This window comes from Rhyacophila brunnea, unplaced genomic scaffold, assembly GCF_057557595.1.
Source record: "Rhyacophila brunnea isolate RB1 unplaced genomic scaffold, BYU_Rbru_1.0 scaffold_9, whole genome shotgun sequence".
Classification (NCBI taxonomy): domain Eukaryota; kingdom Metazoa; phylum Arthropoda; class Insecta; order Trichoptera; family Rhyacophilidae; genus Rhyacophila; species Rhyacophila brunnea.
In genome coordinates this window covers 17,488,731-17,511,960 of record NW_028233361.1, presented here as the reverse complement: position 1 = coordinate 17,511,960, position 23,230 = coordinate 17,488,731, and the positions used below count along the sequence as shown (strand labels likewise).

Here is a 23,230-nt window from a genome sequence, read left to right as displayed (position 1 = left end):
ATTGGAGAGGCATACAGGCGCGAATCCAGTAGATACAGGTTCAAATCCCGTCGGGTGTCGTATTTTTTTCTGCAAAATGATTTTTTCTAGTGTGTATATGCATGAGATGTTTTCAAATTATGTATTTTCACTAATTTCCTATTTAATGTTTATAAAAATAAACTATAGGCTGTTTTTATGTTTTATTTAGGCATTATAATATTACCTACATTAAAGCTTATATTATAAACTATTGATTTCAATTTTTTATTGGCATCCTCTCATATTTTAAAAAATAAAATAGGTACTATTGTAGGTATAGTGCAGTAAAGAAGTTCTTGAAGGGGTTACTTTACTCCATAAAGTTTAATACTTTATGAATAAAAATACACTTTTTATACAAGATATTTACTTTTACCACAAAATCGACATTTCACGCTAATTAAAGATTATATTGATGCTTATTAGTTCTAGTAGCCATCTATGAATTAAAACTAATGTTCGGTACCTAAATATAAAGTTGAGTATCATATTGGCAGGAAACGTTAAAACATATTTTTGATACCTCAGCTTACGTACAATACCTCTATGTTACGTATCCATTGAGTCAAAAAGCAGTGCTACTGTTATAAAATTTGTGGATTCAATTTATTTTTATTTAGGTTCAAGAAAACATATTTTTTTCCTGAAAATAAATATTTTTGTTTTGTTTTTCTTTAATCAAATATTTAAAATACTAGTTAGGTATACATCTCTAGTGATACCTGCATTCTGTCGTCCGCATAGCTGAAATTGTCTGTCGAAATTCTGTCGAACCTGAATGTTTCCTCTTACGATGAGCATTTCTAATTGATTTACTTTCCTTTCTGAATAATATGTTGCTAAAGAATTGCAGAACTCTTGGAGATACATTTTTCTATTATTGTTTTTATAATGTTTATGATATACTAAGAAAAATGTTTATTGTTTACAGGGAAGAATTTCATGAGTTTTCTGGATTAGATGACCATCGATTAGCCCGGCCATCTTCACACAAGCCTATGTTCAAATTCGGCACAATCCCTTGGAGTCACACCGATTCAACTTTAGCGAGATATTTTAAGGATATGCATGGCTATATGAAAGTGTGAGTAATATTTAAGTCACCTATATCTACATATACCTATGTCCCCATACGTCAGTTGAAAGGGAAAGGCTTATCAAGTTGGTCCATCCATCAGGTGGACCGGTCAGCAAATAATTGTGACTTGCTATATTGGAGGGAAAAATTCAAAACTTTTAATAAGTTTACCACATTTTACAGCGAGTAAAGCTTTTCCTTATCGAAGCTTAACCATACTAGATCAATTAAGTGCGTTGATTGCAGTGGCGAAGGGTAGAGTTAGGCTGTGAAGTTCGACATAAATATTGGAGACTAAACTTTGTCAGTCATACGTATCTGTTTTCATTGAACTAAGACTACAATGTATAGATAGTGTTTGTTAGTTTTTAAAATTCAATTAAACCCTGCCTAATCAAACCCATAATAGATAATAGTAAAAAAATATCTGTTTATCTATAAAATATCTAAAATTATGCCATTAAACCATACATGTTGTATGTAACTATTATGGTTTCAGTTTAGGTTGGGTTTAATTGAATTTTAAAAACTTACTAACACCATCATCAAATTGTATTCTTTATTTCAATGAAAACAAATACGTTTGACTGACAAAGTTTAGTGTGCACAATTTGATGATGTGCCACTGGTTGATAACATACCTAGAAAGAAACGAGTCAAATTTTTTATTATCTTTATCATCAGGAAAGAATAATTGTGGACTCAATTGAATTTTATTATATGGACGGGCCTGCGAGCACTCCAAATAATGCTGGCATATTCTAGAATACTTAATATGTCGTCGATGTTTTGTAAAAAAGCAAAACTACCATTTTGGTGAAATCGAGATTTTAATGAAAAAACAATATGTACAACTAGCTTTGTTGTATAAAAACGGCGAATTTGTATCTCCACAGGAAAGTACTTAAAAACGATAATCGTAAGAGCAAATATCCACTTAGTATTACGAATAAGGAGCTAATGTAACATATTAGGCCTTTTAAAATATTAGAAATATTATTATAATGCCTATTATAAAGACAGTATTTTTTCTACGCTTTATTATAAACTTGTTGGACATTTTATAATCATCCACACGTAAGTAATTAATAAATAAATTTCAAAAGTTAAAAATCCTCCTCCAGTAAAATAGCATTTTGGTTAATTCGCCCTTTTTACAAAACAACGACGATGTATAATGTATGTAGCATAATTTCGAAAGCTTATAACAAAACTTTTATCTCAAATTAATATAATAATTTAGAGTTCATTTCTAAAATATTATGTTACTTATTTCAGATACAATAAGACAAGCGTTGCAGATGGAATAGGAGCAGTACTGACAGGAGAAATGGATGCATTTATTTACGATGGAACTGTTTTGGACTATTTAGTATCCCAGGTATACAGAAACTAATTAAAAAATTACATTTTATGTAGGTATCATTAATTTTTGATCACAGACAATATAAGAAATATGCTAAAGAAAGCCTTCTTCTATACAGAAACCTTAACATAATTCGCACCATGAGTACTCTAGTGTATTAACTCCAACATATAGTTTTGAGATATCAACGTTTGAAGATAGAAATCTTTTATATCTGTAATTTAGCGATAAGTTTAAGAACTTCGTATGAGCTTAATACTTTAGTAAATCAAATCAAAATAATACACTAATGCATCAAAATATACATCACATTGATGCATTACCATAGTACCTATATCTTAATAATATATTATAGAAGCATTAAACTTCTTAAAATATTTTCAAAATACTTTAGTAAAGTACTCAACTCAATTACAACGCATTTCACTTTTTTTTTTGAGTTACTACGTTAAAGCAATAAATAAAGCAAAAAATTCTGAATAAAACTGCATTATTAACTACTACAAAATGATAAGTTTTGACTTAAAACACTAAAGTACTCATGGTGCGATATAAAAGTGATACAAAAAAAGGCTCTTATGCACTTTATTCCATTGTACCACGCCAAGTGGAATGTATGGCACTTGGCTAGAACAGAGATGTCCAACTTAAAAAAGTTAAAAGTGAGGTACAAGAAATAGCGCTACGTCCAATTTTATTTTGCCTATTTTTATTACATTTAAGAGTTCGGCTGAAACAAATTGCCATTTGGTTCTAATTTTGACATGGAATACAACGGAAAAAATAATCGCATGTTAAAACAAATAATTGAAGCTTGAAACATAAAAACGTCGTTTCACGCAAATATCGAATTGTGGACCTGTCGCTTTTTGTAATTAGACGCCTCATTTTATACTACCTATCGTAATAAAAACTGTTCATAGGTACGTAAAAGAAGTGCTGACTGTCTCTCCAACCTCATTATTCAAGAGTAAGCGTGACGCGATGTTGTCGTTTTATGGTATTATTTGACAGGTCGTAAAAATCGGTTAACCCCAATTGAGTATCTGCGCGGTGTAGTTCGTTATTGCCAGCAGATTTGCCATTATCGTTCTACTGCACAGGCGCAATTCGAAAAATCGTGTAATCTGTCGCATGAAAATTCAGAAGCTTCCAAACTTTTTTGATCATGCATGCAATCTTGCAACTTGTATGACAATACGTGTTTACACGTGCATTTTCTTGTTATAGCCGCGATAATACGTACTGTCAGCAGTAAAGCGATGCACCTGTAAACGGGGTATTATACCTGCAGACTCATTTTGAGGTTAACCGATTTTCACGACCTGTCAAATAGTACCGTAAAATAACAACATCGCGTCTCACTTACTCTTGAAGAATAAGATTGATGAGACAGTCAGCACGTTTTCGTGTAAACATTTATCGCGATAGTTTAAAATACACACTATGGGTGCAAGTAAACCCATGAACATACATTTATAATTATTTGTATTAAATTCATTTTGTGTGATATTAAATTATTGTATTTTTATTTTCAGGATGAAGATTGCAGATTGTTGACTGTCGGGTCATGGTATGCAATGACTGGGTACGGCCTGGCGTTTAGTAGAAATTCAAAATATGTCCAAATGTTTAATAAACGGTTACTGGACTTACGGGCAAACGGTGATTTAGAAAGACTAAGAAGGTATGTCACATCACTGATATACTTTGATATTCATATAAATAATTACATGTTTTGATAGTAAGACTTCTAGGCTTCAAACTTCTTTAAAAAATACAATATCACTTTTGTTGATGTGTCATCACATCGAGATCACTATAATGAGGACATGCTATCTCAAGGATTTGACTACTATCATTATGGAATCTGTATCTACAATTTATACCGCATTATTGTGCAAAACAGTTAAAAAACCTACACACACTTCTCCTTTAGTTACGCAAAACAAGAACTAAACGAAGACACAATAGAGCTATGGAATAATAGATACACTACATCCGCCACGTGCTCAATAACGCAAAAATTTATTCACCAATGAAATATTACCATGAAATTGACCTCCAAAAACCTTACGAAATACTAAACAACAAGACAACACAAGAACACTATACAAAATATTTAATTCTGGCCATAAATAAAATTATAGATATAGGTACATGGAGGAATATAATTACTGCACATCAATGTAACTAACCCTCCCAACTACCTTGTACAAAAAAGCAAGGGCATGGAAAAACACAGTGGGTGTACATAGATAGAGTTATAATATCACGCTAAATTAAACATCCACAATACTGATGGCAAATTTTAATATGGCTTCAGATATTGGATGACGGGCACTTGCAAGCCGGGAAAGCAAGAGCATAAGTCTTCGGACCCCCTTGCCTTGGAGCAGTTCTTGTCGGCTTTCCTGTTGTTGATGGCGGGCATCCTGCTAGCTGCACTGCTTCTGCTCATGGAGCACATGTACTTCAAATACATACGGCAGCATCTCGCCAAGACAGACAATGGCGGCTGTTGTGCGTTGATATCATTGTCAATGGGTAAATATTGCACAATTTCACTCTCACTTGTTTTGAATATTTACTCTTTGGTGAAATTAAATCTGATTTTTTTTTATTTTGTTAACTGTCAATTCATGGTGGAACTGCATTGTATTGTTGTTTTTATTTAATAAAACGCAATTTTTTGTTGGGAGTTGGATTTGAGTTGAAAATGTCCCTCTGAGTCGGACGAAACCGGTCCTAATCTATTGATTAAAAGTGGAATAAGTACTACAAGAAATTGCGTTTTACTAAATAAAAACAACAAATTAAATCTGATAAATTGTTAAAATGTCACTTTGATTGAATTGAAACACTTTGTTGTTAGCCGGCTCGCACATCTAAACTCGTCTCATCTGCAATGTGTCGAATACATCGATGTGACGTCATCGTTATTCACAAAATGCACTTTGCCAAATGGAACATCTAGTGCTACTAACACAAATCGCATTCGTCTCGGACTGCGAGTCGAAGCCGCCAGTACGCATATGCATACACTACGAATTGGTCATTCGTATACTGACTTTCCGGTCGCCGCATCCCATATATCCACATTTTCAAGAGGTTACTCGCAACTGTCGCTAGCCACATATGTGCGCGGTCTTCATATGCAACTTTAGTGCAATTTTCCTATAAGGTTTGATTTATGGATGCGCGGCAGGCGGGCGAGTTTAGATGTGTGAGACGGCTTAGACTTTACCTGGCTACCTGGCTTTTGAGAGTTGATAATATTTAGACTGATCTTTTAATATGCTACCGAACTAAGCTACGGTCCTAAACCCTCACCCAGAAACGAAAAAAGTAGAAATTATTTTGGTATCCATGAAATTTAATATAAAAGATGACCCGCGATGGAAACACAATTTATTTATTTTATGTACTGACTTTCACCAGAATTAATTTTCATTATCAGCGCACTTTGGCGCAAAAATTGACTAACTAGTTATAATCTTTTTCTTTCAGCCACATGAGGATAGAAGTAACTATACTTATTCCGTTATTTCAAAATTCGTAGAATTCTTTGTTATGTTGTCGTGTATACCGGTCTAGCATTCCCCAATTGTTTTGTTTAAAAGTTACAAATATTATGAAGTAGGTATAGGTTAAATATTACAAGATTGTTCATGCAAGATTTAGGCATTTATTATGTTAATTAGTATCACTATATTATATTATAACACAGTAATATTCTACAGATCACAGACATGGACATTAAATTGTCAGTGATACACAGATGGTACAGGTGTTTGAACACAGAATCTTGCAAAAGATTTTTGACCTATCTGCGTAGATGACATCTAGTGACATTGCTATAATCAGATCATCAGATTTATTAAGCACCGATAAAATGCTAGAGTTTATCGACCAGAAGAAAAAGGAGATGCTGAAAATCCATAACTCCAGTGGCATATAAATAAACCCATCAACATTGAGTGTAATTCTCACCTCAGATGGCATATCTGTAAATATAAGTACATTTAGTTAACACACTATTCTGAATTACAGGCAAATCGCTGACATTCCGCGGAGCAGTGTTTGAGGCTACGGACATCATCCGGCAGCACAGATGCACCGACCCTATATGCGACACGCGCCTTTGGAAAGCTCGCCACGAGCTAGACATGGCTCGGTTACGGATCCGACAACTCCTCAAAGAGATGGAAGCACACGGAGTAAAGCCTTCCCATAGAAGGTAAGCCTACATTTTATTTACCATTTATTTTATCCTCAATATTTTTATTAGCCAAACCGATTATTAAAATAATAAACTAATTTTTAAATTTGAAAACCCTGTTTTAAATGAAACACATTTTTATTAGTCAATTTATCTGGATTCTTATCAATGTAATCTATTAATATGTTGATAGTAAGTAGGTACCTGTATACAATTTTCGCAATATAAAGTATATTATTGTGGGGTTACTGCCAAAAGTTGTTAAGTCTCGAAATCATATTGTTATGGAGTAATAATTTATTTCAATTTGAGTTTGACTTGCCGTCTAAAATCAGGCATATTACTAATTTCATAGTGCTCTATGTGCATATCGGATGACCTTGATTTTTTTTTACCATCGATATTTATAATATATTCACATAATCCGTTGTTAACTCTAAATACCTAAATTATCGACTAACCAACTTTTGGCAGCAACCCCACATTATTCATTCATTCAGAATTTTAATGTCTCACAAACAAATAATATCTTGAGACTTTTTCGTTTAAATACAATCTATTTATTCTTCATTAAAAAGAATGGAATTTTTTTTAAAAAATGGCTAAATTTTAGTTACCCACTATTATTTGTGTTTAAAAACTTAGTACTAGTCACTTAAGCCAGAATAAATTAAAAATAATTGGTGTTTACCACTGACCAATCAATTCACAATATAATAAACCCAATCAATTTGTAAAATATTTGTTAAAATAAAGTAATTGATGTTAATCAATTTTTATGTCTGGTATTTTCGTGTCGTATAAATTAATAAATAATATTAATAAGATGGAAATAATTATTGATAATAATGAATTGTTTAATTGCAAAATGCTCTAAATAGGTTGAAATTTTTTATGTTTTAAAACTGAACAATATTTTGTTCAAATTACAAACACTAAAAGAGATATTTAATTACATATTAAACTTAAATTTATAATTATAATTATAATTTATACTGCACATCTGTGGTAATCGCAGTAAAATTTTGTAACAAAATAGCGCTTTATTCTATATTGTGTAACAAATAGGTAAATATAATAATAAGTAACTATGTACCATGACGTGTACTACTTTCAAATTATTTTTGACTACTTTCACCTATTTAGAGTACCTCCCCCGTTAAACATTTGATTTGAGATAATAAGATATTGTGACATAGGTATCTTTATTACTCATATTCATTTTTTAATATTATGATATAATATTTGTAATAAAATTAATACTAGGTTCGTACGATTGAACCTGAACGAAACAAATCAAATCGGAGGGTTTGATCCATTGGATTTTAGACCATTCGTCATAATTTCCACAGGAACGCTTTTCTGATGACTAATCAGTGTTGCCAGTACTTAAATTAATTCAATAACTTATTTGTCTCTAAAACAGCTAGACATTTATTGGAATGTCAACTTGTTATAAAATTTTAACCTCCTATAATAGCTCGTCATCTACAATAACACAAATTTAACTATCGTATTCATTTTTTTAATGTACAAAATATAAATAATGCTTCATGAATAGGTAGCCATTTAGTTCATTTATAAGATTAATAGTTATGACAAAAGTTTTTAAAAATTACTTTTTGCCTAAAGCTTTTCATAATTTTATTGCCCACTTGTTTGATTGTTTTCATGTCGACAGTATGATATTGTGACTTAGACAACAATCGAACATAAATATATAAAATTCGTTATATAATATAAAACCTGATCATTCTGGGTTGATTTAACACAGTTTGTAGTTTAGAATCTCCGTTACAAAATATAAATAAAATGAAAATAAATTGTTGGTCTGCCATGATAATATGTATAGGTAATGATATTTAATCAAACTGCAAATGACTGGAATTTTAGGATAATAAGACCAAAGGCGGTTTCTTGTTCGCGTATGATTATTTGTGAATAATAGGTATTGATTATTAAGCTATAATATACATAATTCAAGTGAACTACTATGGTGTAAATGTCTAAAATATTAATATGAACATATCACGTTATATAAATGCCGAAAAATGCTTATCATCACTTTGACAGATCGTCAGAATTATTGGTTTGACATTTCATTCCAAACCATTTCTGACGGTCCAAAATGGTTTGATTTTCAATGGAACACTGAACCAAACGTCAAATCTGGAACCGTTTCCGGTTTACTTTCTACCCATACAATTTGTGTGTATATTGTATATGTATGGTTTAGTTTGATTTATTTCGTTCAGTTCCAATTGAACGAACCTTATATTATACTTAGGTAAGTAATATAAAATATTATACCTACTCATTATATATCCTAATTATCATTATATCTCTTTTAATAACATGCTTATCACTGGCAGTAAAACCTCATTAATTCTTATTTGATGATACCCATACATCAAAAATTCAAATGAAATTTCGAATTACGATTTATTCTAATAATTATGAAATGTTGTTTTATAACTAATTCGATATTAAGAGTCCCATCAAGAATATTCATAAAATAACAAGTGAGTCGATAAAAGCTAAAAATAGCTGCTCAAATTTTTTATTTGTACTCTTGAATAAATTAAATATTCTTCTTGATCCCTTGATCAGTGTTTTACTTTGAACGATGAAGTTTAAATAAAATACTTAATTTCATGTGAAAATTTTATATTCAATAATATTTATTTTCTGAAAAATTAGAATTACAAAAATTTCAAATTATGGAATATTTAATTAATAAGGTTTTACCGTACCTACCTACACTACTTTCTCAATATTTCCACATACTATTATATTATTACGTGAAGTGATGTCCTTGTATTATATTTGTTTAGTACCTTTACAGTTGTAATTAAATTTGTCTGCATTATTTGAAATCATTATTGAAACTGAATTGGCTTTCGTCAAAGTATGTAGGTATTTGCATTGACATTAATATAATAATTATATTCTTCATTGACACTTTCGACACCTCTTCAAAATTGCTTCTCACGAAATCCGCTTAATTTTAATTACTAATTATTGTTAATTCGAATTATTGTTCAAGTATTTTACAAAATTTGTACAATGCATGGTTTTACTATACTTTTCCTTGTAATATTCACGACTTACCAATTTACCGACATACCTTTTGTAATATACCTGTAGTTAGGTTCAATTTTTTTTTAACAATTTTTGTTCCCAAACTTTTTATGAAAAATTATTCACGGGTTAATTAATAATTATCGTCATTACATAACATTTACATATTTTATTTAATTATTATAATTACAATGATATTTTATAATTGGTACTATAATAAACGCAGCAAGTTTATCAAAAATGCAACACACAGAAATTAGTTTATATTGTTCAATTTATTCATTCATCAATCTATAAAAAAAAGTTCATTGAAAATCGAATATACTACGAATTAACGTTAATTTTGTGTTCTAAAACTATTTGTTACCAATTAAAAATGTCTACTATGGAGAAATTCATCTTCTTTATAACATAAGAGAGCATCTTTTATTCTATACAGAAGGCGGCTATAATATTGAAGTGATTGCTGTTTTTAATATCACCAATAGAAGTTGTATTTTTTCTTCATTATCTGGCTTTGAAGAATATCATTAAAATGTCTTCCATTACATAATCATACGAGTTCAGTGTACATAAATATTTTGAGAAATGGTGATATCAGTGATAAAATATATTGAATTTGTCCCTCTAACCATATATTTAATAATAACTAAATCTATGAAGTTATTTCATCAAACCAAGAATCAGTTTATATAGATTATCGTTTCTTGTGACACATTCGGCCAGATGCTTAGTTATACTTAGCCGTTGCTTAAGAAGAGTCAGTCTAAATCGGTCGTTTAGTGTGTGGTAAAATTGAGAAACGCAAGTAGTAGCTATCAGAATAGTAAAATGAATTATGCATGGAATTCAAGTTAATTTTTATTTTGGATACGAATAAATGAAATACAATGCTATATTTACTAGAATTCTGGGTGTGACTTGCTTGTTTATTTTGACAGATACCATAATGCTTTTCTCAAAGTGTCCCACTATCCGATGAAGGCGCTGCTTATGTTAGTTAGGTTAATTTACGAGTGACATATCTGCATCTGGCCCGTAGTGTTCGAATGATTATAACGGTTGATGGTTGATGGCGGATGGGTGTATTGGTGACATTGATGCGTTGGTAGGCACAAAGGACAAGCCCGATCGTGCTGGCCATGCGGCAGTCCGATGGAATCACCTCCCGAGGTCCCCACTCTCACCGCCTTCTCAGCCAGCGAATCAAGAATCTCCGAGTAAGTCACCGTCCCAAAACACACCAATTACTCCACTCATTCTGTTATGCAATTATGTGTTTCTGTTCTTCACACTTCCATAAAAAATACCACAGACGTATCTCCTACATACTTATCTTACGTTAATTTCAGTATTCTAATTCTAGCTAATTCAATTCTATCCTACAGATCTAATATCTACTTAATGCTAATTCATAATATTTTTATAAAAAATATATAATATCACTTGGCAATCACTAAAAATATAGAAAACAAATTTTATTGAACAATCTTATTTGTCTAATACTTACTGTACGCTTTACCAAGTGCCTATCCATAAATACTAGAATCTTTCATTTGGATTTATATAAAGGTGCAATTTGCAAATTCGCGTTGATTATAACGTGTCCAGTAAAGCCGCATTTAGACCAAGCGAGCGAATGTTTGTTCTTCCCCCACTCCAGCTAAATTCGTATGCTCGCTCAACAAAAAGTGTTTACGTCAAAAGGATTTCACTGGAGTGGGGGAAGAACAAACATTCGCTCGCTTGGTCTAATAATGCAGCTCAATATATAAGTGTAATTATCAAAACGAGGTGGGATATAGAAAAGGTACTATATAACGTGTGAAAGGAACTTCTGATAAAGCTTATTTTCTATGCCTCGCCTCTACATCATTGACGATAATAAAATATCATTATACTCGTATATTATTATAAACTCAAATGTAAAACTGTGGTAGGTATTTACTCAAAATACGTTAAAACTCACAATCTGAGTTAAATACATTTTTTTTAATTGACTCTACAATCCTAAGTGGATCTGGGCTGGTTACATGTAAATTGTAAATATTACATTTCACCGTAGCATAGTTCGCCGTGAGTTTTCTTTTCGGAAGAGATGATCTTATACTTATCTCTTACAAAAAATTACGCATTTTTCGTGGAGCATTATCATAGCCGATGTTGGCAAAATTCAAGAATTCAAGAATGAAAACCTAACCTTACCTAACCTTACCTAACCTAACTTAACCTGACCTAATCTAACAAATAATCCAGTATATCGACTATTTTCAAATTTTGTTTCCCGCTGGCTTCCTGTAAACCGACAAGAACCATGTTTTATTTAGACATGAATTTTATGTCAGCACTATACGGCACAAAAAGGTTCGACGACGAGCAGCTCAATAATTATTAATGATTCACCTGATTAACACACCAGTAATGCCACGAGGCTTTCATAATGAACTATCAATTAATTGACTCATAAATATGTTTGCGATGGTATTGAAGCATACCCATTTTATATCTATCAACCTCTTGCCTGCACGCATTTTGACCGCACAACGAACAGAAATGTTGAGTGACCAGAGAATCTGATAATAATCAATTTATTTTTAAATAATTATATAGGTATCTAGAATTGTAAGAGAATATATTATTATATTTTTTACAATGTCCGATCCGAATATGGGATCAGACGTAGATACGGTTATTTTGTAATAACAAAATAGTACTCAATTAATATGGGGTTACACACTATGTAGAATTATTACACCAATGGAACGATATTTCTCAACCTCTTGTACGAAACATACATAACTTGAAAACACCTCAGATAACCTACTAGAAAAAATCACATTTGAAAAAAATACAATGCCCGACGGGCTTTGAACCCGTATATCCACTGGTATCGCGCCAATATGCTTTAACCAGCTAAGCTACGGGCGTCCCACCGAATTACGATAATTTAAACTTGTAGGTCCTACATGAAATACTTATGAAATTGCGTTATTAATGAGATAATGACTATCGGTTTTTGTGTTTAAATCAATGAATATTAATTGCCTTAATTACTAACCGATGCCTGGCTATCGCCAAATATTTAGTTACATCTAGTTCGAAAGTTATTACACTCTCCCTCCATTGGCATTTCTGTGTGTTTTTTTTTACAATTTACGAAGACCTGAACTACGGATGAAAGCGACATGCATACATACTTGGTCACAACGAAAACATACATTTTAATAAAAAATATTAACATTTGCTATAACATATGTCATTATTGTATGTTATAATAAATAGACTTGGGTTTCGGGAATCTCCCGACGGGAATTTTCGAGAAATTTTCGAGATTTTCATTCCTGAATCTCGAGAATTGAAATTTTTAACATTTCAAGAAATCCCGGATCTCGAAAATCTTTACTCGGGATTCTTGATTTCCTTATTATCAAATTTTAATTGAAAAAACGATTTTCTATATAAAAAAGTGGACAAAAACACAAAACGTTCTAAGACTGATCGGGGCATTTAACACAATTAAGCCAACGTCCTACTCAAAATGAGTGCAATGTTTGCAACATCAGAAAATTTTGTGTCTCATAAACGTACGCGATTGTCATTGACAGTCTGTGTTTTTTTTAAATTTGAAAATAAGTAATGTTTTGAAATATTTTTGCTTTCCTACTTCTATTTTGTTTGTCTTCTTGCATAAATAAATCATATTTTTTTTGGAATTTGTCTGTTTTTAGGATTTTTACAGGTTTTTTTTTAATTTCCCGATATCTAGAGAATTCTCGAGAATTCTTTTCTGGAAATCCCGAATCTCGAGAATTCAAAATTTCATCATTTTGGAAAATTCCAAATCTCGAGATTGAGATTTTCTCGGGAAATACCCAACTCTAGTTATAATTAATAACGTTACAATATATTTTACGATATCAGTTGACAATAGCTATTGAAAGGGAATACACCGGTCTCAAATGTTATTAAATTGAATGGATTAAATATCTACATACAATGAAGTTTGTTTTATTTTATTTTATGCCTTCCATCCAGAATTGATAGTTAAAAAGCTAACAGTAATAAAATTATTATTATTTACTTAATGTATTTTATGCCACCTATTGTGCAATAATATTGATGAAATAATAAATCATTTTTCACTATATCTCAATGCAATAATTGCATTATAATAACTATATTATGCTTAGCAAATACTTGCATTAAAACTATTTTTAATTAGTCAGTGACATTGCCACTGATATATTAAAAGATAAGTATATCTAAATGTAATGTAATAATTAGGTAATTAAATATTGATAATTAAATTTTAATAAACATTTCGAAAGATTTAAAAATGTAGGAATGTAGCATTGTTTTTTATGGAAATTAAATAATGTTGAATATAAAAAGAGAGCCTCCGAAATATACATATTAGAAAAATTTTGGACCGAGTAGGATTGACACAAGCGGTCTGCTTATTATGAATGATTTCTAATAACTACGCCATCTACATTCTGTCATTACATTTATTTAAATTACTTGATTAAATGGCGTTAACAGAAGTCATCTAAATTTTAATAATATTATCTTCACACTTTCTAATACAGTCAAACTTGGTTATTACGATCACGGAAATAGCGAGATCTCCATGGTTTTTTGATGTTTTATGTTCAATGCTTAAATAGAACGTGGCGCAAAAAATGTTATACAACGATATAACGAGTAATGCTTATAATGGGCAAAATCAGTTGGTCCCATCTTCCTCGTAATAACCAAGTTCGACTGTAATTTGTAATTAATTGATTACAAAACGAAATGTATGTTTTCAAATCCTAATTTTTTCGGAAATTTTCTAAATATGTTACGAGTATGTATATTTATGAACCTATTTTAAATTATGTATCTTCAATAAAATTTAATAGTTAACATTACAATTTGATTAATTCATGAAATGAGGATAATATCTATCGTATTATATTAAAATTTGAAAATTTCTAAATTAATCTTTTTTGCAATACTCTCTTGACATTTTAAATTGTTTTCAATGGAAGAACAATAATAATATACATTATAACCTACTAACACTAGAAACATGTAGGTATAAAATGAACGAATCTTTAACTATTGACAAATCCAAATAATTACAGATGGTGCCTCAAGTGTCTATTATTATTTAAAAAAAAAATATTTTATTCATTTGCACATTTCTTACCAGCTACAAAACACTTATTTATTATTATTATTTGAATGTTTTTCCCTGTCCTATCCTTAGTTTAATTTCTCAATTATTATGAAACCTTTTGGGACGGTGTTTACCTACACAATATAAATATGCTGTTGGTTGGTGTTTATCGGTGTTTAGGATAGAAATATATTTATTCTTATTCTAAAAGCTTGTAACATTAATTATATTGTTTGAATGCCTCAATTTATATCCATCATGGCTGTGCTTGCTGCTATATTCTTATAATAATATGCTATTCATTTAAGAATTTCGCTTTAATTCTATCAAATTCTCATAAATATGCTGTATGCAATTGAATATGAAATATGTTAAGCGTTTAAAACTCATTATAACTACTGGCAATCTTTTATTTCGTTTTTATTGTTCGAATTATTAAGAAGCTATTTATTTTCATTACGCAGCAATTGACAATATTTATGCTAGAAAGATTTTTTAGAATATCTGATACAAAAAAATAATAAGTATATTATATTTTTAATTTATGCAATGCTATGTTATTCTAGATGCACATTTTATAATCAGTAATCTAGTACTGAAAAAGGCAAATTATGTATGATAAGTAATAATTCCAATAGGCATACTGGTTTTTAAAAATATATATAAAGTATTACTGCTACACTATAGTGCGACATCAATATTCCATTCGACTCATCTATGATAAAAATATATCCGTGAAATGGATTGAGGATTTTAAATGGTTTGACATATCAATACACAACTTTTATAGGGAAATAACTCAAAATACCTTGTTCTCAGATAATGCCGTTTGAAAATTTTGCACAAAAAGGGGGAGAGGCATGCCAGCAGAGAACCTAGCGGAAAAATACGAAGTTTGCAATTTGAGATTTTTTTTTGATAATTTACAATCTCAACTGTATTAATTAATAAATATGTATATGAAAACATTCAAAAAATTTTTTTTTAATTCAAAGATAAACTTACATTGTAAAACATGTAATAAAATGCGAATTCGTTGGTGCGGTGAATGCATTGCATATCAAATCGAGTTTCAATATTGGGTCCATACCTAAAATAAATTTTGATATAAATAAAAAGGATATAAATATCAAGTTATACACATTTATATTTTTATAAAAATCGATGTTTTTTAAAAAATATATAAAAAATATTAAAAGGATGAATTAGTCAAACATCTAAACGGTCAAAAATTGAAAACTTAATAAACTAAATATGACTATAATATATAATGTAATAATAAGATATGACCCTGCAACGAATTAAAATTTTATAAAATTTTTTTATAATAAATTGTAAGTTTATCTTTGAATTAAAATAAAATCTTTTTAATGTTTTCAGATACATATTTATTAATTAATACAGTTGCAATTGTAAATGATCAAAAAAAAATCTCAAATTGCAAGCTTCGTATTTTTCCGCTAGGCTCTCTGCTGGCATGCCTCACCCCCTTAAAGTGTAAAATAGGTAAATGCGTTTTTTTATGTATTTCAAGCAATGCACAATAAAATTTTACAGTTTAAAAAATAATCAACACAGACTTTCCCATTTATAATTGAATTAATTATTAATCCCAGAAAGGGTTATAAGATTTTATGACCCGTTGAAGATATTTTTGATTATTTTTTTTTGTTGAATTATAAAGAAAAAACCTTTCTACATCGAATGGCATTAACTCAAAACCTTGAAATTTTGAGTGGTCTTCCTATAAAAGTTGGGTATCGAATACAGGTCACTGTATCACAGTTCACCGTGAGCTGTTGTACCGAAAACAGATGGCCGTATAGCATTTAAAATGAAAAATTATGCGTTGTTCATGAAACATTTCACGAACACCTACTTGCTAACCTACTTTTGAATCATTCAGTATTCTATAATATATACCTAGATAAATATAATATACGATAAGATTGCACATATTTCTAATTTACTTGTATATAAATTTTCTTCTGTCTTTCCCTTGTATTCCGGTGGTTTTTATTACATATTTTCAAATGTTTTAAATGTTATCTCAATGCTATACGGCCATCTGTTTCCAATACAACACGGTGAACTGTGACACGGTGAACTGCATATGTACAATTTTCCAGACACGTAGAGATGTATGTGAATACGCAAAACGGATTCTTGTTCACGATGACGTGTCGTTTAGAATACAGAATTCGCACTAAGTGTACTTAATATTATTATTATATTTTGTAAAGAATTATACAAAACATTTAACATTTTGTATAGTTATAAATAATGCGTATCTTTGCAAAATACATTATGTTTTCGGTTACATATATTTTTTTAGAAACTATCTTGTTACATTTTATATTTTTATTTGAGCCAATAGGAAAGTTTAGTCACAGTATTTTATTGTTTGCCAAAATAGTACAACATAGCTTTAAATACAATGAAAATAATGTAGGTATGTTCTTTTGGCAGTGGACCTGGAAATATAAAATAATATTTTTAGGACTACAATAATATAATTATATACTCAGTTGCAAAATAAAATGTGAATGGCAACAATGATCTTTAGCACATTATTGTTTTATTAATAATTAGCGTGCGGTGACTTGTAGGGATGATGTAAAGAAAAACATAAATATGTACTGTCCGACAAAAACCGGATGTCGCTAGTGTGGTTAAAAGTAGGATGAGCTTCTTAGTTCTCAGTTTTAACACGAGGACAACTCGTCGCTAACTGGATGGCGCTTCAATCGAAGTGCAGATAAATTGGGAGGAGCTTGTTAGTTCACAGCTTTAACACATAGCCAAGAACATCTTGTTGGACAGTAGGTGGTATTTGCTACACTATCATCTTATGATTTTGATGAAGTATGGTATATGGCAGTGGCGAAGGGTGGAAGTAGGCTGTTAAGATTCGACATAAATAGTGTACACTAAACTTTGCCAGTGTTTTCATTCAACTAAAAATACAATTTGCAGGTGGAGCTGGTTTGTATTTAAAATTCTATGAAACCCTGCCTAAACCAAACAGGTCCAATATCATACCACGTCTTCACTCTCACCGTGACGAGAGGCTCCTTGGTTTGCTCTCTTATCTCCTCATTACCAAAGTAATACCACCGCACTTGTTGTCTAAAAATATCTAAATAATATTAATGATAATATAGAACCATTAGAAGGAATTATTTAGGTAATATTTACCATACGATTGCCCAATAAATGTATAATAATTATTAAGTACATAGTAATTTATATTTTTACCGCCGACGCTCCTCACCTACAGCATCAACGCAACGCACGCCACAGATTTTTTTAAATGAACTACCTACTTAAAGAACTGAGATAACTGTGTGAAATTTAAAAAAAAATGTAGGTAGGATTGAATGAATTAATTATTATTTTCGAATTTAATGTGCTATAGAACGTTGTTGTCTACACACCTGCCAGCAAAAAGGGTGTGGGTCTCCGTAATTAGAGGTTGTGTCACATAAAAGATTTTTTACATATTTCAGATTAGCGAGCGCTTCGGATCTGTTGAGAGCCGGGACTAGAGACATGACGAGAAGTCAGATTCTTTCACCGGAATACCTCGGGGGAAGCGCCCGCGACCTTTACAGGTGTGACCTTTGGGACTATCATTAATTCTTATTCATTTGTAATACTCTTCAATGTCAATCATGGATTTTAATATAAAATACAGTATGGTTATAATGTCGTAGAATTTTAAATTGGTGTGGAGTGATGGTTGCGGACTCAGGAATAAAATCAAGCTGCAATATTGATAAAACTATCTTAACAACGGCTTAATTTTACATAATACATACATTATACCCTAACTTTGAAAACACTTTGACACGGTCCAAGTACGATCCAAGTACACTTGCACCGAGTGCCATCCAAGTGACGACTTCATACTAATTATTCCTATCCAAGCTAACTTGGATGAGTAGGACGCGGTCCATGTAGCTTGGATAGGAATAATTAGTATGAAGATGTCTCATACGAGTGCACTTGGATGGCACTCGGTCAAAGTGTACTTGGATCGTACTTGGTCCGTGTCAACGCGCTTTAAGCGAAAAAATTGACCATAAGGTGATGTGCTGAAGTGCGAAACACCGAAATCATGCACTTTTTTATACATGGCCGTGTTTATTAGGCCACAACACACTGTCAAGTGAGACGTTGTGGACACTAGAATGGCCATAAACCAATCATTGACAGGATTGACTCCTGTTTGATACAGCGATAATAATTTCCGTAATATTTGTTTCTGAGAAATAAATAACCCCATAAATTCTTAAATTTACAAATAATGTGAAATAGGTCGTTTGCCAGTAAAGCAACGAAATATTAGATAGGTATCTAGTATTGTCTACAAAAGTTTGGTTTATTTTTAGATAGGTAGGTAGGTAATATTATTAAAGTGGGATTTAATCACATCAACAAAAAACATTCAAACATAATTTAGAAAATAGTTTCCACATGAACTAAATAACACGAAACAAACGTAACGTATCACATTAAAAATATATAAGTAAACTTAGTTTTGACAACTAGTCACATAGAAAATGGAGGACATTCACAAAGCGAAACAATATTTCACCAAGCAAAATAATCCTTACTCGTAGTTAATATGTCACTATGGTCAGCTATGGTCATATCATTGCGCGAGATGTCATAACAATATGTCGTATCTGTCAAATAAAGTATGATATTACTGTAGAAATTGTCGTTTTAATACCTCCGTATCGATAAAATTAAATATTACAGAATATGGATTGGTAATATATTATTGAAGACATACAAAATACCATTACTCTGTCTATATAATAATTATTATAACCTTTAATTAAATTAATTATATCTCTTTGAATGTGTTTTTTCATTGACTTATTATAAGTCTATGAATATAGGCCTATATAATATTATTATAAGTAGGTACTATTATAATATTATCTGAATATAGGTATTATGTATGTACAATACTATTAAGTTTACTCATGTTAAAATATTATTTTAATTAATTTAACCGCAAAAAAGAGCAAAATATATTTTATGTCGATACACTTTTGAGTGCGACAATATTTTTTTGACAAGTGAGAACTATTTCTTTCCATAGGCAATACAAATCTACCATTTGACAGTTGTCGTTCATTTGTGAAACCATCTATTTCCAATGAGAATTTCATCTTTTAAATGTTGTCAGCACTTTGTGGAAACAATCTATTTAATTGTGCAAAGATATCATATTCCTCATATTATTATTAGATATTGTCCTATCTGAAATATTTTCATAAGGAAACTCAGAAATAATGGCAACTGAAATACCTGATGGGTAAGGAGAAGCAGGCAACCAATCTTGAGTAAGGAAGAATACGGGATAAATTTAAACACGTGTCAAGAAATATGGCATACGTCGAATACTGACAACTTCTCTCGGCTTATGCATTGACGCTCATTTAATATTGGTGTAGTACACATAATATTGCATGCATGGTTCATTTTTGTAGGACACTCATGCATTCAAAACCCTGCGTCAAAATGTACTGTATTGGTATATAGCCTATCGGAATTATATTTATTATCTGTTCTGTGATTTTCATACATCTTTATCAGAGACACGCGTCGATTTAAACGTCTGTAAACATTCATTGATCATTGAAGGAATAGGGAATACACTTTTTTGTATACAATAATTTTCTATGTAACTATGTTTCAGGCCAGATAGAACAGAAATAGCAGAGATGGAAACCGTACTGTGATCAACGAATTTCATTGCCATTTTTTTTACCGTAGAGAGTATAAAATAGATTTTACATTTTATTTAAACGTGTTCGATACGTTGTTTGGAGTTACTTTAGATATCACATCAGAGGCGGATTGGCCCGGCAGGACACCGAAAGAAATCCCTGTAGGCCGACGAGTCTCAAAAGCATTTTTTTTTTTAAATAATGTACAACGAACGCATGTAAATTCTAAATAATATAATAACACACAAAATTGAAACTATTACATAAATAGAATCATACCTAATAATTTCTAACACCTTGCTGTGATGTATTTTTATTTACATAATACAGTTTGTTCAATATTTAACAATTATTTTCGATTCATTCAATTTAATGTCAACAGTTCTTTTTTTTATACCATGTCCGATCCTAATACGATCGTATGGGCCTCCACAGGGTGGAGATTTTTGTACTAACAGAATTTGATTTTACAAGAAATGGATTCTAGCCACTTGTTCAACCTATTACGTCCGTACTCTGACTCATACACAAATTGAAAAAAAATAAAAATTTGTGTTGAAAAAATAATTAATAATGTTCACTGTTCATATATAAAATATTCAGGGCCGGTCTCAGGCCACCAATCCGCCTGTGGATATTATTATAATCTTTGACAGAAGAGATATTATATTACATTGTGTTGTTTTTGTAACATTTCCTTTCTGAAATTTTTTCCAAAGATGCTTCCATTATTCTTATGAAATAGCCAAAAAATATTGTGACAATGTCGATTTTATTTTCAACTAAATAATATACATATTATATTAATATTCTAAGAATTAACACAAAATTCACGGCCTCTATTGTTGGAGACACGATGTATAAACTAAACATAGATAATAATGAAAATGTTGTATTTATGTTGAATGTGAAAGAACTTTAAAACTAAACTCAACACCCCACATCAAAATGACTGTATTTCTAAATACAAACAATAATATTATTATAATTATAAAAATAAATTTGGAAAAATAATGATGGTGCCAAATTGATTAATTTCCATTGTATAAATATTATTGATTAGCGTAGAAAACAATTTGTGGTTCATAATAATTTAGTACGATACGAAAAATAAAATACTCAATTATTGAAACGTCTCCACCATAGAGTAATTTAATTATCTATTGATAGATTCGAGAAAAATCTATTAATCTATTGTAATATAATAATTATCAAAGTCCAGAGTACTAATATAATAATACGATATAAATATTTTTGATGGAGCTAAACATTCCGGCTTCTAAATTAACAGCAGAATTAATATTTTATTTAAATGATAACAATATTTTCATGCGCGGTCATTTACAAATAATTATCACCAATAAATAATTGCTCTATGGTGCCCACCACCTTAATAGAATAACCGAATGAATGAAGTGTGTAAATATAAATATTTTCATATAATATGTTGGTGGACAACTTTCATAGTATGTAATAAATATGTAAAAAATGGATAAATAATATTAATCGTATTCATAAAACTAACTCCAAGCATGTTATTGTGCTCAAATATCTTGGTGCTAAGCCAAACATCAAGATCCGGAGATATTCAGTTGATGTTTTGAATCCTCTTTTCCGGTTTATTATTCCCAAAGAAAAACATTCAAAGGATTTGATGATTACCCATATTTGATTATGAATACATGTTTATCGTTAAGGGCATTTCTCGCTAGAGAAAATATCTACACCAATTATGATTTAAGATTTAACTTTAAATAATTAAAGTTTATTAAAAGTGAAACTGTTAAATTATCCTGTAATTAATAAATAAAATATTCGAATTCTTAAATATGACTGTGTAATATAATAGTGATAGGAAATATTTGTGGGGGGAAAGTTTGGTTCAATTCATTTTCTTATACTTCAGTAAAAGACCCATTATTAGAGGACACCAACAAAGACATGAAACAAAGACATGAATAAAAAGTAATAAGGTATGTACCTCTTTTCATTTGAACCATTAAAATCATCTGTCATTGGTTGCCTCACTCAAAAAATACTTGAAAGATAGTACGGAAAGTTTGCGTTTTATTCATTCGTCAAAAAACAAACAATTATTACATTGTATAATATCAACATTGCTGAGTCAAAAGATTGGACAATTGTCTACTCTATAAAAGAGCAATTTTAAATACGAATTGTTGTATTGCACTCTTCATATATTTTTCACCAACCACATAAATAACTAATTTTCGTCAAAACGTCCCTTTTGGCTTAGCTGCTTAGCACAACGTTGATGTAATATAATGATGCATTCTTTTAAGTTGCTACATCATATTACATCAACATTAAAGAAAAAGACTTATTTGAATACTGCTTGATACTTTGATGGAATTGTGATGTATTGTCTGATGATTGGACTATTACCGTGTTCAACGAGCGTTGGTTTCACCTCTCCTTATCATTTTGTGAAAATAAGCTTATTTGTTTAAAGAATTATTTATTGTACAAGCAGAACGATAAATCGCCAATTCCACCACAAGGCGTGGTATTATTGGATACCTATATGAAA

The 23,230-nt window shown here is 30.6% G+C and overlaps 1 protein-coding gene across 1 annotated transcript in view; it reads left to right on the top strand.

The window, feature by feature from the left end:
- Nmdar2 (glutamate ionotropic receptor NMDA type subunit 2) overlaps positions 1-21,214 on the top strand; it is a 423,883-nt gene extending 402,669 nt beyond the window's left edge. Inside the window, exons 11-17 of the mRNA XM_085959689.1 lie at positions 953-1,105; positions 2,378-2,480; positions 4,004-4,152; positions 4,792-5,012; positions 6,519-6,705; positions 18,442-18,546; positions 20,649-21,214. Coding sequence (XP_085815815.1) covers positions 953-1,105; positions 2,378-2,480; positions 4,004-4,152; positions 4,792-5,012; positions 6,519-6,705; positions 18,442-18,546; positions 20,649-20,691 — 961 coding nt within the window. The 3' untranslated portion in view covers positions 20,692-21,214. The remainder of the gene's footprint in view (positions 1-952; positions 1,106-2,377; positions 2,481-4,003; positions 4,153-4,791; positions 5,013-6,518; positions 6,706-18,441; positions 18,547-20,648) is intronic.
- Positions 21,215-23,230: the final 2,016 nt, after the last annotated feature.